The following is a 12919-nucleotide window of genomic DNA, read 5'->3' as shown; positions in this document are numbered from 1 at the left end:
CAAATTAATAGTTTTTTTGTCAGCAATCTGTCTAAATTTTATTAATTTTTTTTCTTTCTAGGTGTTTACTGGTATCTTCACTGCCGAAATGTTTGCCAAACTGGTTGCAATGGACCCATACTACTACTTCCAAGAGGGCTGGAATATATTCGATGGCTTCATTGTGAGCTTGAGTTTGATGGAGTTGGGCTTGGCCGATGTGGAAGGTCTTTCTGTGCTGAGATCCTTCCGTTTGGTAAATCTTTTTATTGCTTCAGAATTTCAATGTATTAATAATGTGATGCTTGGTTATTATGTGAATCAGGTAACAAAATGATTTGACATGAAATGGATATTCACCCTATTTTGTAGTTGGATCTTATTATGAGTGATTCATCCATGCATATGCTGCTTCTTTTTTGACAATATGATTTTTAATCAAGATTTCTTAACTCGATCTTCTAGTGAAACATCAGACTTTTCTCTGGTGATGTATTCCTCATTTTTTAATAAAGCCATTAAGATCAATTTCCAAAATAGGATTTGTTTTATTCCTCTTCTAAGTCAACTTTAGCATGGGTGTATTCACTTATGCTAAGCGCACTGTATATAATTATTTATTTCACTCAGATGTACTGTATATCACAATGCAGGGGAAATTACCTTTTGCTACTTTCATGATGTTGCAGCTGTAATGATTATTTAAGCACGTTTTGACCGTCATGATCAACTCGTTGACCTAGAGGAATTGCTTAAATTGGGGTCAACCACACTGTATGCCTGTATATACAGTATGTCACTTATAACTTTGCCATCATTTTATTATCATTTGATGTATTGCTACTTCAATTCCCAATAAAAACAGTATAAACGCATCTCTCTTAAATAAAATTCTGTTTAGCACCTTCTTTACGCGGGCAGCAATAGCACAACGTTAATTGCATCAGACAGATAGTGAGTATAATAAGTCTAATTTACATAGAAAGGAGGTGTGTTTGAACTGAAAAGAATGAGTTATTTAATTTAAATACAGAGCAACATTCATTCAATGCATTCAGCATCTGGTTATACTGTACTAGATTGTGGGTGGTTAGTGAATAAGACATAATGAATAAGTGCCGTAAATTTGCTCTTTGTTTTCAACAGCACACATTCAAAGACCAATACTGAATGTTCATGGTGTTTTAATCCTCCTTTTTGTCACTTTTAACAGCTGAGAGTGTTTAAGCTGGCTAAATCATGGCCCACCCTCAACATGCTGATAAAGATCATTGGTAACTCAGTCGGAGCTTTGGGAAACCTGACCTTGGTGTTGGCCATCATCGTCTTCATCTTCGCCGTGGTGGGCATGCAGCTATTTGGGAAGAGCTACAAGGACTGTGTGTGTAAGATCTCTCAGGATTGTGAGCTTCCCCGCTGGCACATGAATGACTTCTTTCACTCTTTCCTAATTGTGTTCCGGGTGTTATGTGGAGAGTGGATCGAGACCATGTGGGACTGTATGGAGGTGGCAGGACAAGCCATGTGTCTCATTGTCTTCATGATGGTCATGGTCATAGGGAATTTGGTGGTAAGTGTGCTTTGATGCAGAAAATGCCTTTTAGTTGTGAAATCTAAGCTGAGTTTTACTTATATGGCAATAAACATAGACAAATCTGTTCCATAACTTCCATATGCTGTTCCATAAGCAGCATCCTAACCATCTTCATAACTCATAACTGATCATTAAAATGTTATTCATTTGCAAGCATTTCAATCGAGTTAAATGTTATGTTGTTACACGCTATAATATATGTATATTATGAAATATATTTTATTTTTATAAAATAAAATATATGTAATGAACTTATATACATGAAAAAGTTGTAATCGTAATCCTTTTTTTCATCCTAATATATTTATATGTTATATATATATTTTATCATCCTTATATATTTATATATATTTATTATCCATTTAATAGTATAACATTATTTTATTAAAATTATGGGGAAAAAACATTTTTAATCATATTTTTAAATGAAATGTATATAAAATAGATTTTAGATGTTTCAATATATATATAAATAATGCATAAACTGCTCCAAAGGCAGCTGTTTAGGTTTTGGACTAAAATATTAGTTTGAGACTACTTTTTTTATACTACTTTTCTCTCACGCTGATCAGGTCTTGAATCTGTTCCTTGCCTTGCTGCTGAGCTCGTTCAGTGCAGACAACTTGGCAGCTTCTGATGACGACGGTGAGATGAACAACCTTCAGATTGCAGTTATCCGCATTAAGAAAGGAATTGCCTGGGTGAAGATCAAAGTTCGAGAGCTGGTCAACATCATCCTCAGGAGGAAGGTCACCGATGAGGCCAAGCCACTGGATGACATGTACGATAGGAAGCTGAACTGCATCGCCAATCACACGGGTGTGGACATTAGTCGTGACATGGATTATCAGAAAAATGGCAATGGAACCACCAGTGGTATCGGCAGTAGTGTGGGCAAGTACATGATTGATGATGACCACATGTCCTTCATCCACAACCCCAATCTGACGGTATGTGTGCCTATCGCTGTGGGCGAGTCTGACTTTGAGAATCTCAACACCGAAGATTTCAGCAGCGAGTCTGAGGCAGAGGGGAGCAAAGAAGTGAGTATTTAAAAGAGCTGATGTTGTGATGCTTTCCGGCTTTGCCCTAGATGCTAGTGGCTGAAATGTAATTCCTGTGGTTATTGATTTGGTCTCAAGAATCAATGCTCAGTGATTCTAAATGGAGGTATTTGCAATTTTTTTGCAGCAACGTGTGGTATATTGTTTCAAAATGATGTTCAAACGTATGTAGGCCATTAAGAACACCGTATTGTGAAATATGAATACAGACTCTTGATGTTTCATTCTTAAAGTTAAGTGTATAATTTCTAGGCTTGGTTTACGAACACTTCTTGTCTTCCATTGGTCAAGCACTCACGTTATTGATTGCTCTGTTTGTTTGAGCATCCTTGGTCTGAGTCCTGACCAAGATTGGCTTAATTTTTTTAATAGTGCCAGAGACCAATTACAAATAATTTTTTGCAGTACTTTTGCTTTAACCTGTAAATTGTTTTAACACTTGACCTGTTTTTTTCTCTCGATGAGTTGGATGACATCAGCTCATCAGAGGGCAGCACCATAGATATTAAACCAGAGGTAGAGGAAGCGGTGGTGGTGGAGGCGGTAGAGGAATACGTTGACCCAGAAGCTTGCTGGACTGAAGGTAAAATGGCTCATGCATTTTATTATTTCTCTGTTTTTAAATTTTTACTTAAAAAAAATATGTACAGTATATTAGGGCTGTCAGTTAAATGCGTTAACGCAAAACCATTTTAACAGCGTAATTTTTTTTATCGCGTGATTAACAGTCTTTTTGGCCTAGCAAATTTGTATTTTTTTCCTTATGTGCTTTTGCAACAGGACGCGGTATGCGTGGCACTGCGCTATGAAACCCATTCATTTCAATGGCATGTGCCGCACGAGGACGTTTTGTTGCTTTGTCGACCAAAGCACAAGCGGATCTAGCAAGACCAGAATCAGACAGATATGCCGCACACACTTTTTGAGCTTGTGAGACGGCCAAATAGTAGGTTAATGTTACGTTTTGAGTGGATGACGAGCGTGAGACGCCGAAATGGATGCCAATATGATTCTGAATGGAAACTTTACTTTACTAAAAAGTTGCCAAATGGTTCCCATTGACAAGACCAAAGTGATCTGTGTGTTCTGTCGTTGTGAGTCTAAAATACCACTTGATGGCCAAGCACACAAACACACACACGCACACAGCTGATGCGACTTCTCCGCCCCCTCGTCAATATCAGGACCTCGTCAGTATTTCTTTCACCCTTTAATTGATTGACAGTGTTGCATTGTGTGAGTTTATTTGCTCCAAGTGAGAATGTTAGTGTGAAATTGAACACAGTATTGCCAATGTTGTTTTCAATAAAAAACATTTGCACAAAGCAAGCTGATCCACTTTTCCATGTTGATAGAGCATTATAATGAGAAAAAATAATGGGACAAAAAGAAATCAAGAGACATTTAGAATAGAAAAAAATGTGTGATTAATCGCGAGTTAAATATGACAATGCGATGAATCGCAATTAAATATTTTAATAGTTTGACACTTTATATATATATATATATATATATATATATATATATATAATATACAACAAGTATAATGTGTGCTGTTTTGCAGCTTGTGTGGCCCGATACAAGTGTTGTGATGTACCCATCACGGAGGGTTGGGGTAAGAATTGGTGGTTCCTCCGGAAGACCTGCTATCTCATTGTGGAGCACAACTGGTTTGAAACCCTCATCATCTTTATGATCCTCCTCAGTAGTGGAGCATTGGTAAGAATATACACAAACACAACTTTCTTATAAGGATATATGCACAAGTATTTTGTTCTATAAATAATTGGGTAGAAAAACAGTTTAAAGGCCTTGTACAGTTCATCCGGAAAGGATTCACAGCGCTTCACTTTTTCCACTTTTTGTCATGGCAAAGGCTGTGAATACTTATGTACATGTGTTTTTTTTATTTTTAATAAATTTTCAAAGATTTCAAACTTCTTTAATTTTGTCATCATGGGATATTGTTTGTAGAATATTAAGTCAATGAATGACTTTAATCCATTTTAGAATAAGGCTGTAACATAACAAAATGAAGCGCTGTGAATGCTTTCCGGATGCACTTTATTCAGCTAAATTTGGTTGTAAGTTCACTTTTTGGGAAATAGGTGTGAACAATGACTTGTTCGTGTTTCCAAATCAGCAAGCAAGAAAAAGCCCATAATTAACCAAAATAAAGCAAAATGCTTTATAATGAAACCAATACCAAAATATCATGACCCACACCTGCACACTTTAATAGCACACATAAGCTTGATTACTTTATGAGCCAAGACCAAACAACAATCCCAAAAATGCACTTAGAGGGAACGTGCTGCAAAGCAGTCTTCCAAACATAATCAAAACACAACGCCTCTGCCTACGGTGGTTTTGTTAAAACTGTAGAACATAACGAGTCTGGTAGCTGTAATATTACTTTTAAAAAGTCATGTTCCATAGTACACACATGTAACCATACTGGGGTGTGTACTTTGAAAAATATGGCATGATTTACTGTAGTTGACTGTGCTTGACAACAAATAAAAAAAAAGGCTGTGGCAACTTATTTACACTATATTTTGGATCTGACCACTGCATTAATATCCAGTTGAGGTTAATGTGAAGTTCAAGCAGGCATTGTTAGAGACCTGGCGCCAGAGCTGGGTGATGTGATTAATGGACTGTATTCATCCAATTGGATCTATTTCTGGCACTGGAAATGTTCCTGTCTTTAGCACAGCTAATGTTGCCAAAAAAAGAATGTAATAAAATCAACGACCATTCCTTATACTGATGCATTTTGAAAGCTGACTCTAACCTGCAGTGTTAACTGAATTATTGCAAAGAAGTAGCCTTCTGTTCAGTTGTTTTCCCTGATATTGTTGTGCTGCATATTATTATTATTATTAAAATTGTGTTATTGTTTATTTATTATTTATTTTTATTACCTTTTTAACTTAAGTATTACCTAAATCTCTTCTTTTAAGAGATTAGATTTTCATTAGATTTTAGTGGTATTGTGAGTACTTTTGGTGTTAATGGATCCATATGTTGTGTGCTGCAGGCTTTTGAGGATGTGTACATTGAACAGAGGAAGACTATTCGTATCATTCTGGAGTATGCTGACAAGGTCTTTACCTACATCTTCATATTGGAGATGTTGTTAAAGTGGGTAGCCTACGGTTTTGTCAAGTACTTCACCAACGCTTGGTGCTGGCTGGACTTCTTCATTGTTGACGTAAGTCTACTACTTCAATCGTGCTATGTTTGTTGTCTGTTTACTAAATGCCCTTGACATACACATCTTGTTGATGGGTCCCATCCTGCCAAAATCAAAATCTGACTAGTGGTAAATTGAGCCAAACATGGAACAGCAAATTGCAGTGCCAAGCAGAAAATATTAATTTTTAATGTAAAGCTCTGTGGAGCGAGATTTTGCAACAATGCACTATGGGTGGGGCCATGACTTGTGACGTGAAACACAATTTGGCTGCTTTGGACAAAAAAAAATTTAAAGGGTTTATTTATTTATTTATTCATTTATTTTTACATGGGAGAGATGAGAGATTTGTTGTCACTTTGTGTTGAGGTTAGTTTAAAATGTGTTAGAAAGTGGTTGGGAGCTAGTAGAAGTTAACAATTAAAAACTCTGACTGATGAGCTGTATTCATTTCTGTTAATGAATTTGCTGTCTGACTGTAAAAAGTGTAATATTATGAAAAGTGTAATTTAAGTATATTAGCGCAGAAATGAAAGAATAGTAAGAGCATAGGAATTAAAGTCCCATCTTTCAGTTAAAAGATTGCCTTTTTGTAAGTGTTTTTTTTACATGCACACTAACTGAACCAGACAGAAAATACTTAACATGATTTTAGCTGACATGATTTTTTAGCCGACAAACAACTTAGGACATTTCCGTCTCTTTACCCATTTAAGTAGATAGGAGCTATATGTCTTTTACCTACATCATAAAGTATCTGCAGTGGGCGTTACCTGAATATGGTCGTCGAGTGACCTGTCTTGTCTGAACGGACTTTAGGAGCTTTGTTTAAACTGATAAAATACATTCTGTGGCATTTCAGACAGTATAAAGTCTGCATATTCATTGACCTCACTATAACGTTTGCCAGTCACAGCAAGGTAAGTTTAAAAGATGGCTTAAAAATAGCTGAACACTGGTGTAGTACTTTGAGCTGTCAGTTTAAAATAAAATGATGTAGCTGGGGAGATGAAAAGACAAATCTGCACACTATCTTATATGGTAAAAACACACATACACAAAAACAGGATTTTTTATTTTTCAACAAGATGTGAATGTTTTGGGCATTGAAGAGTCAAATATGGTATTTTATACAGGAATAATGGCGAGCTTATCTTGAATATAACTGCTTATGTAATATATATATTCCTTGTATCTAAATCGTGTTATTTCTTAAGATTACATCACCTCTTTAAGATATATCCCCATGCATAGCCATGCAAAAATGCTAGATTTCTGTGTGACCCTGAGATGCTTGAATATCTGCCATCAAGAATGATAAAACTGGCTTTAAAAATCATCAGTTGTGTGCAAATATTTATACTTTTTCATCCTCTCCCTTGTATACAATCAATAGTGAGTTCCTTTTGTAAAAATAACAGAGGCCATATCCATCCTTGTATGGCTTAAATGTTCGAATGGAAATTACTTGCCAGAGTCTGTCTATCAATAACAAGGGTTATTGATCTATGATATTCAAGCAGTTCTCATTCTAAAATAACCTTGTTTCCAATTCTTGTACATATGTGTATGATGTCTATATTGTGTGAACAATAAGATATGTGTGGCCTCTGACTGGTTTCATTTTCTACCCTGCCCTTATTGTGGAAGGCTCACCAAGTGTAATTTGCATTTTAGAGTCTGTTATAAGTGCAATCAGTTGTTCCATAAACACATAATATTTTACATAACAAATGACTGATGTTAACTGATGTTAATTTAATTTAAATTAACATCAATTAATTTAAATCATAAATCAAAACATTTGATTGAAACAATTTAAGCTGTTTATGTGACTAAAATGCACACACTTGGACTCCATACTAAGGGATTCAGAGGAATGTGATGTGGATGTGCTTTTCTCATGATGTGTGGAGGACATGTTACAATTGCAGTGACGATGTCAAGTGACAATTGATTGTATGCGTGTTCTGACCTTGCTCCTGAACTAACCACATTTTAGCAGAACTCGTACACCTAATAATGTTTAATAAGCTGCTGTGGAACATTTTTAGATGCATACACAGTATATCCGATTCTTACAATATTTTTTTTAGTCATCAGATGTGAAATTACTTTTGGAAACCGTTTTCGTCCACCTGAAATCTTTCCATAAGCATATAAAAGCTCCAAAAAGCTTGATTGTGGAAATCTGTTGTTTAGCAGTATAAAAAGAGAAATTGACTCATTAACAAATAATTAAATATTAAATTGATTTATTTGCAAATAGACTTAAACACACACAGCCTAGTCCTTAAGTCACATCTGATGCTGCATTTCATTCTAACTCGGAAAGTCTGGATTTTTTTTTTGAAAAAACTAAGTAGATAGTAAAATGAATACGACGCATGGTTGCCATGGAAACACTGCACCTTGTGATCTCCGTAGCTTTCACACACTTGTCGTATTATTAATGACTTTTACGTGAAAACGGAGGAGATGTGCTTCTCACGGTGGTGATTATTATTAGTCTACGAAGAGTCGAAATGCCGCCACAGCTCCGATTTGAATGAGTCAACATCTACGCTTGCCGTCGCCATTTGTTCGACAGCACGTGCACACAGTCTATGGCATACACTGGCGCGGCGCGAGCGGAGCAAACCAAGCTTTTCAATTCATTACTATGAGTGCTCACACAAGCTCAAGTTCCTTAGGAATGAAGAGAAAACACTCGCAAGGTTGGCGCCAGTGTGTGCTCACTGCTATTGTGCCTGTAAAGCGAGGTTCACAACTTCACAGTAGGCTATTCAGTAAACGTCCCTGCTGTTTAAAACGTGTATAGCGTTTCGTTTAACATTTCAACCGACTTAAATCGTCACACATTTTTATTGATTTTCAACCGGTTGCGAGTGAATCGTTACATCCCTACTAGGTATAGAAATACATAGGCTGACACGCAGGTAGGACCAAAATAGATTGATTGGATGAAAAAAAATTGTTCTTGAGACTTCCACAGAAGATAAATGAAAATGTTTTAATGTTTAGATCACTTCTATTATTTATTATCAGGATGTGAAGAGAGTTTCAACCAGAATAACAAAAAGTGTTTTTTGAATAAATTGCTTACCCTACCTTAAGACATAAACCACAAGATTAATTTTGGGATAATTATGTATGTATTTGACAATTCAAGCACAATGAGCCTACAAAGAGAACACAATTTTGGTATACAAATTTCGCTTTCACTGTTTTGCTGTTTTCGCTGTTTCACTCACTAACATCATGTGCGGACATCTGTATCCTAGTGAAAACAATGGATTACAAGTTTAAGTAAATTAGGGAAAACTCAATTAGATAATTATCTATTCTTTTTGAGACCTGTTGATTTTTGCGATTATTTTGCGTTGAAATGATGAAATATTGCTGATTTTGCATTGTATTCAGCCATATCATGAAAAACTGAAGGGAATGCATTAACTGATAAAATGTATTTCTTGAATGTAAGTGTCTTTTGATAAAACGTCTAACAAAGGCATTAATGGATTTTAATACCGTTCTGAGCATTGGGACAGTGCATTGCTTTTTTGTTCTGAAAGATTAAGATATCAAGCAGGAAAATCCCACTTCTGACTTGAAATGGAATGCAGCATAACACATAATCTGGCCATCCAGCAATTGACGAAGGATTCATCCTGTTGCTAAAAAAGAAAAAAAGAAAAATTCAAGTCTGTGAGTTTGCTCTTACTACAATACATACCCACCCTCTGTCCAATAGCCCCTATTCCTCAGCCCTAATCAAGGCTGATGGAAGCTATAGTCCTCCGTGACTATTTCTGGGTTTCTGGACTAACACTTGTGCTAGTTGGGAAGAACTCCTTATCCAAAAGATGGATCAAAAGTTCATTCCTCCCTTCCCCACTCACACCTGCTCTTCCCTTCCTTGAGGTAGTGCTGAGATGTGTTGATGTTGAGGACATGCAGCAGATGGTGAGTTATCCTCCTGACTAGTCTATGCTCTATTCCTCCTCTGTTCTTTGCATTTATGGGTGTGATGCTCAGAGGGCTTTCACACTGGGCCGGCATCATATCTAGCATGTGTCTGTGATATGTGTTTATGTATATTTTATATATGGTGTATATGTGCCATTATTTACCATAGTCTGTGTCATACTATATATCTGTGCCATCAACCATACAGCTTATTATTTGATTGTTCTTTTTTATGTTAAGGGAGTTTGTGAGTTATAATCCATTCCAAAAATATACATATATTATTTGAATATAATGCTTTATTCATTTCAGTTACTATGCGAATTTTCTCCAAATAAAATGATCACGTAATGGTACGAGTGACAAACATCAGCCATTTTTGATTTATGTTTTGAATCTATTCCGTTTCATTTGATATTTTTTTCCTGTCTTCATTTGGTCACAGCCACACATCTCATTGACCTTGCCTTGCAGAGCGAGAGTGCCGGCAGATGAAGAAAGCTTACACTGAGGGGCCATCTCAGCCGGTTCAGGGGGCCCCGGGGCCCTCCGTAAAGGGGTGCTTGTGGGTTCCAACTGAGGCTAAAGGTGACAATTACCCCCAAAGATCACATGATCTGTAGATGAAGGAGAAAGCTTTATTGCACAGAATCTCCAGTAAAGGACTGATTTTGTGAAGTTACAATATCTAGCATAAAACGAGAAGCTTTATTTTTTGAATAGAACTATAACTATATAACTAGTTTATTTTAATTTATGCCATTAAATCAATCAAATTTTTCAGAATAACTTAACAGCGATTTATTTATTTATTTGTGAAGAGATAATTGATGCACACTGTGCCCTTATGAGTCAATCCTATTGAAGACTTCCAGTTCTTGGTTTGTGGTTTCTAAAATGTCAGCTAGAGTGGTTTCATTGGTGAAGGAACATGATATCATCATGCCATTGAGAATAAAGCTTTCGCCTTTAATAGAATCCCCTCTGTGAGTTGGTTAGCTTTCGATGTTGTGTTTTTACCAAGTCTTCGTCAGTGGTTGGTTGGAGGTGTGCAGGTCTGTTTGTATTCCTTTTCATAGGGGTGCTCAAGCCTGGTGTCCCAATGCCACTGCCCATCCATCGAGATTTTTGGTCCTGAACAATAACAAGCTTTTTTGACAATCTTATTTGTGTCAGTCCTTTTCATCGACACCTTTGACACATGAAAAATAATCAGTACGTTTCTCTGGAGAGCCATTTTGAACGATATGAACGAACCTTTCTGCCCTTTGCGTTCATGACGTTTTATCCTTTCTGCTACAGTAGCTTGGAGGGCGTTTACCTTTCCACAATGGTTGGCATTTTGAGATTCACCAGGGCTTGAGTTCCCGCAGAGGTATTTTTGTCCTTTGAGTGCTGTCTAAAGTCCATTTACTATCTGCGATCCCCTGATCTCCCCCTCCGTTGTCACGTTACTGTGTCAATGTGATGCTCTTTAAACAGTAAGATCAATGTAACTTGCAATTTGGCATACATGCACATGTTTACCTGTATTCTTTCTCACAGGTTCCATTAGTTATTCTGTCTTAAATTAAATGGGATTTAATGCCTCAGCCAAGAGCCACATGGAGAGACAATGTTAGAAGGGCACGGGTAAGGTTCTTGCAGTATGTTGGGTTGATGATTTCTTTTTGATGCATATGCAGGGGTCACCTCTATCTTCTCAACCCCCACATCCCCAAGGTCTCCTAACGTACTTCATCAGTCTTGTGTTTTGCGCTTCTCTGTCTTCTTGTGTTGGAGTCTTATGCTTCTCTCTCTGTCTCTTTCTTTCAACCACAAATTTCTCCACAGGTGTTAGGAAGCTCACAAGGGTTGTTGACTTCCCAAAACTAACAGAGCGCAAAATCCTGGGTTTATCCTCTGCCTCTGAACCCCCTATCTTTACCTGTAACCAATACTAAACATGAGTCTTTCAATATCTCTCTCTCCTTCTTGGGGATATATACATGTATAAATGCAGTGTTATATATGTATATACCCATCCGAACTGTTGTGTATGTGTGTAAACCAACGTTCCAGCAGCTCAAGAGGCCATCTTTTCCCTCAAGAGCTTTCTCCCGTCTAACAGTATGGATCCTTTTTTGCTTCTCTGTTTCTGTGTAGGTGTCTATAGTCAGCCTTATAGCTAATGCGCTGGGCTACTCCGATCTAGGGCCCATTAAATCACTCAGGACACTAAGGGCCCTGAGACCCCTCAGAGCATTGTCACGTTTTGAAGGGATGAGGGTAAGATACAAAGCTATAGAGCTGATCTCTCTGCATGCCCATTCAGCAGTTACAGCATGCTAGAACTGATCGAGAAAAAAAAAAAAAAGCAAACGACAAGGACCACCAAAACCATACCGGGGGATTTTTTTTTTTTTTAAGACAGCCGCCAATGAAAAGGGCCTATCCTTTTCATGCACACCTCTCCTGTACCACATCAATGATCCAGTCATGATGCAGCTGAGATAACTGTGAAATATAGGATGTGAAAAGCATCTCTGTTCCCTAATTTAATTGAAATTGGGTGTATGATTGACTACTAGTTAACTCAAGTAATTGTCAAATTAATCAAAGCTGCCTCATTACAAATAATATTTCAAATTGGCCCTGGAGGGGGAAAAATAGCATGAAAAAATGATTTACAAACCAAACACAACACCATTCAAATCCCTTCTCATTTCACAAAGCATTTGATCTGCAATTGGCTGTTCATTTAGCCTGACTCTCAACTTCTGCTTTTGATGGAGAGCCCCCTTCCTTCCATTTCTGTTACACTGACCCTGTCTCTCAGAGAACAACCAGCAGCACAAACACTTTACCATGATGGCCCCACTTCACTTGTAATACAGAATACTAGATACTCTCATACACTAAGGACTCTCACATTTAATATAATTGACCCTTGCTAAGCTCCCACCCGGTTTCAGTAACTTGCTCGGTGTGATTCATTGAAATATGCTCATAAATATGCACAATTTCAATTGATATTACTTTATATAATCTTTCAAAAAAAAAAAATACGCAGGAATATGATTGAAAGCTGATGAGACTTTGAATCAAGGGAACCACTAAAAGCCATTTTAATTT

At 37.0% G+C, this 12919-nt stretch overlaps 1 protein-coding gene across 6 annotated transcripts in view; it reads left to right on the top strand.

The window, feature by feature from the left end:
* scn8aa (sodium channel, voltage gated, type VIII, alpha subunit a) overlaps positions 1–12919 on the top strand; it is a 50966-nt gene that overhangs the window by 27359 nt on the left and 10688 nt on the right. For all 6 annotated transcript variants that reach the window (XM_089124441.1, XM_089124440.1, XM_089124444.1 and 3 more), the window contains 7 exons: positions 62–235; positions 1193–1549; positions 2146–2616; positions 3103–3220; positions 4202–4356; positions 5681–5854; positions 11951–12073. In XM_089124441.1, coding sequence (XP_088980567.1) covers positions 62–235; positions 1193–1549; positions 2146–2616; positions 3103–3220; positions 4202–4356; positions 5681–5854; positions 11951–12073 — 1572 coding nt within the window. The remainder of the gene's footprint in view (positions 1–61; positions 236–1192; positions 1550–2145; positions 2617–3102; positions 3221–4201; positions 4357–5680; positions 5855–11950; positions 12074–12919) is intronic.

The sequence above is a fragment of the Pimephales promelas genome, chromosome 20 (assembly GCF_988280905.1).
Source record: "Pimephales promelas chromosome 20, fPimPro1.hap1.1, whole genome shotgun sequence".
Classification (NCBI taxonomy): Eukaryota; Metazoa; Chordata; class Actinopteri; order Cypriniformes; family Leuciscidae; genus Pimephales; species Pimephales promelas.
This window is presented reverse-complemented; position numbering and strand designations above follow the sequence as displayed.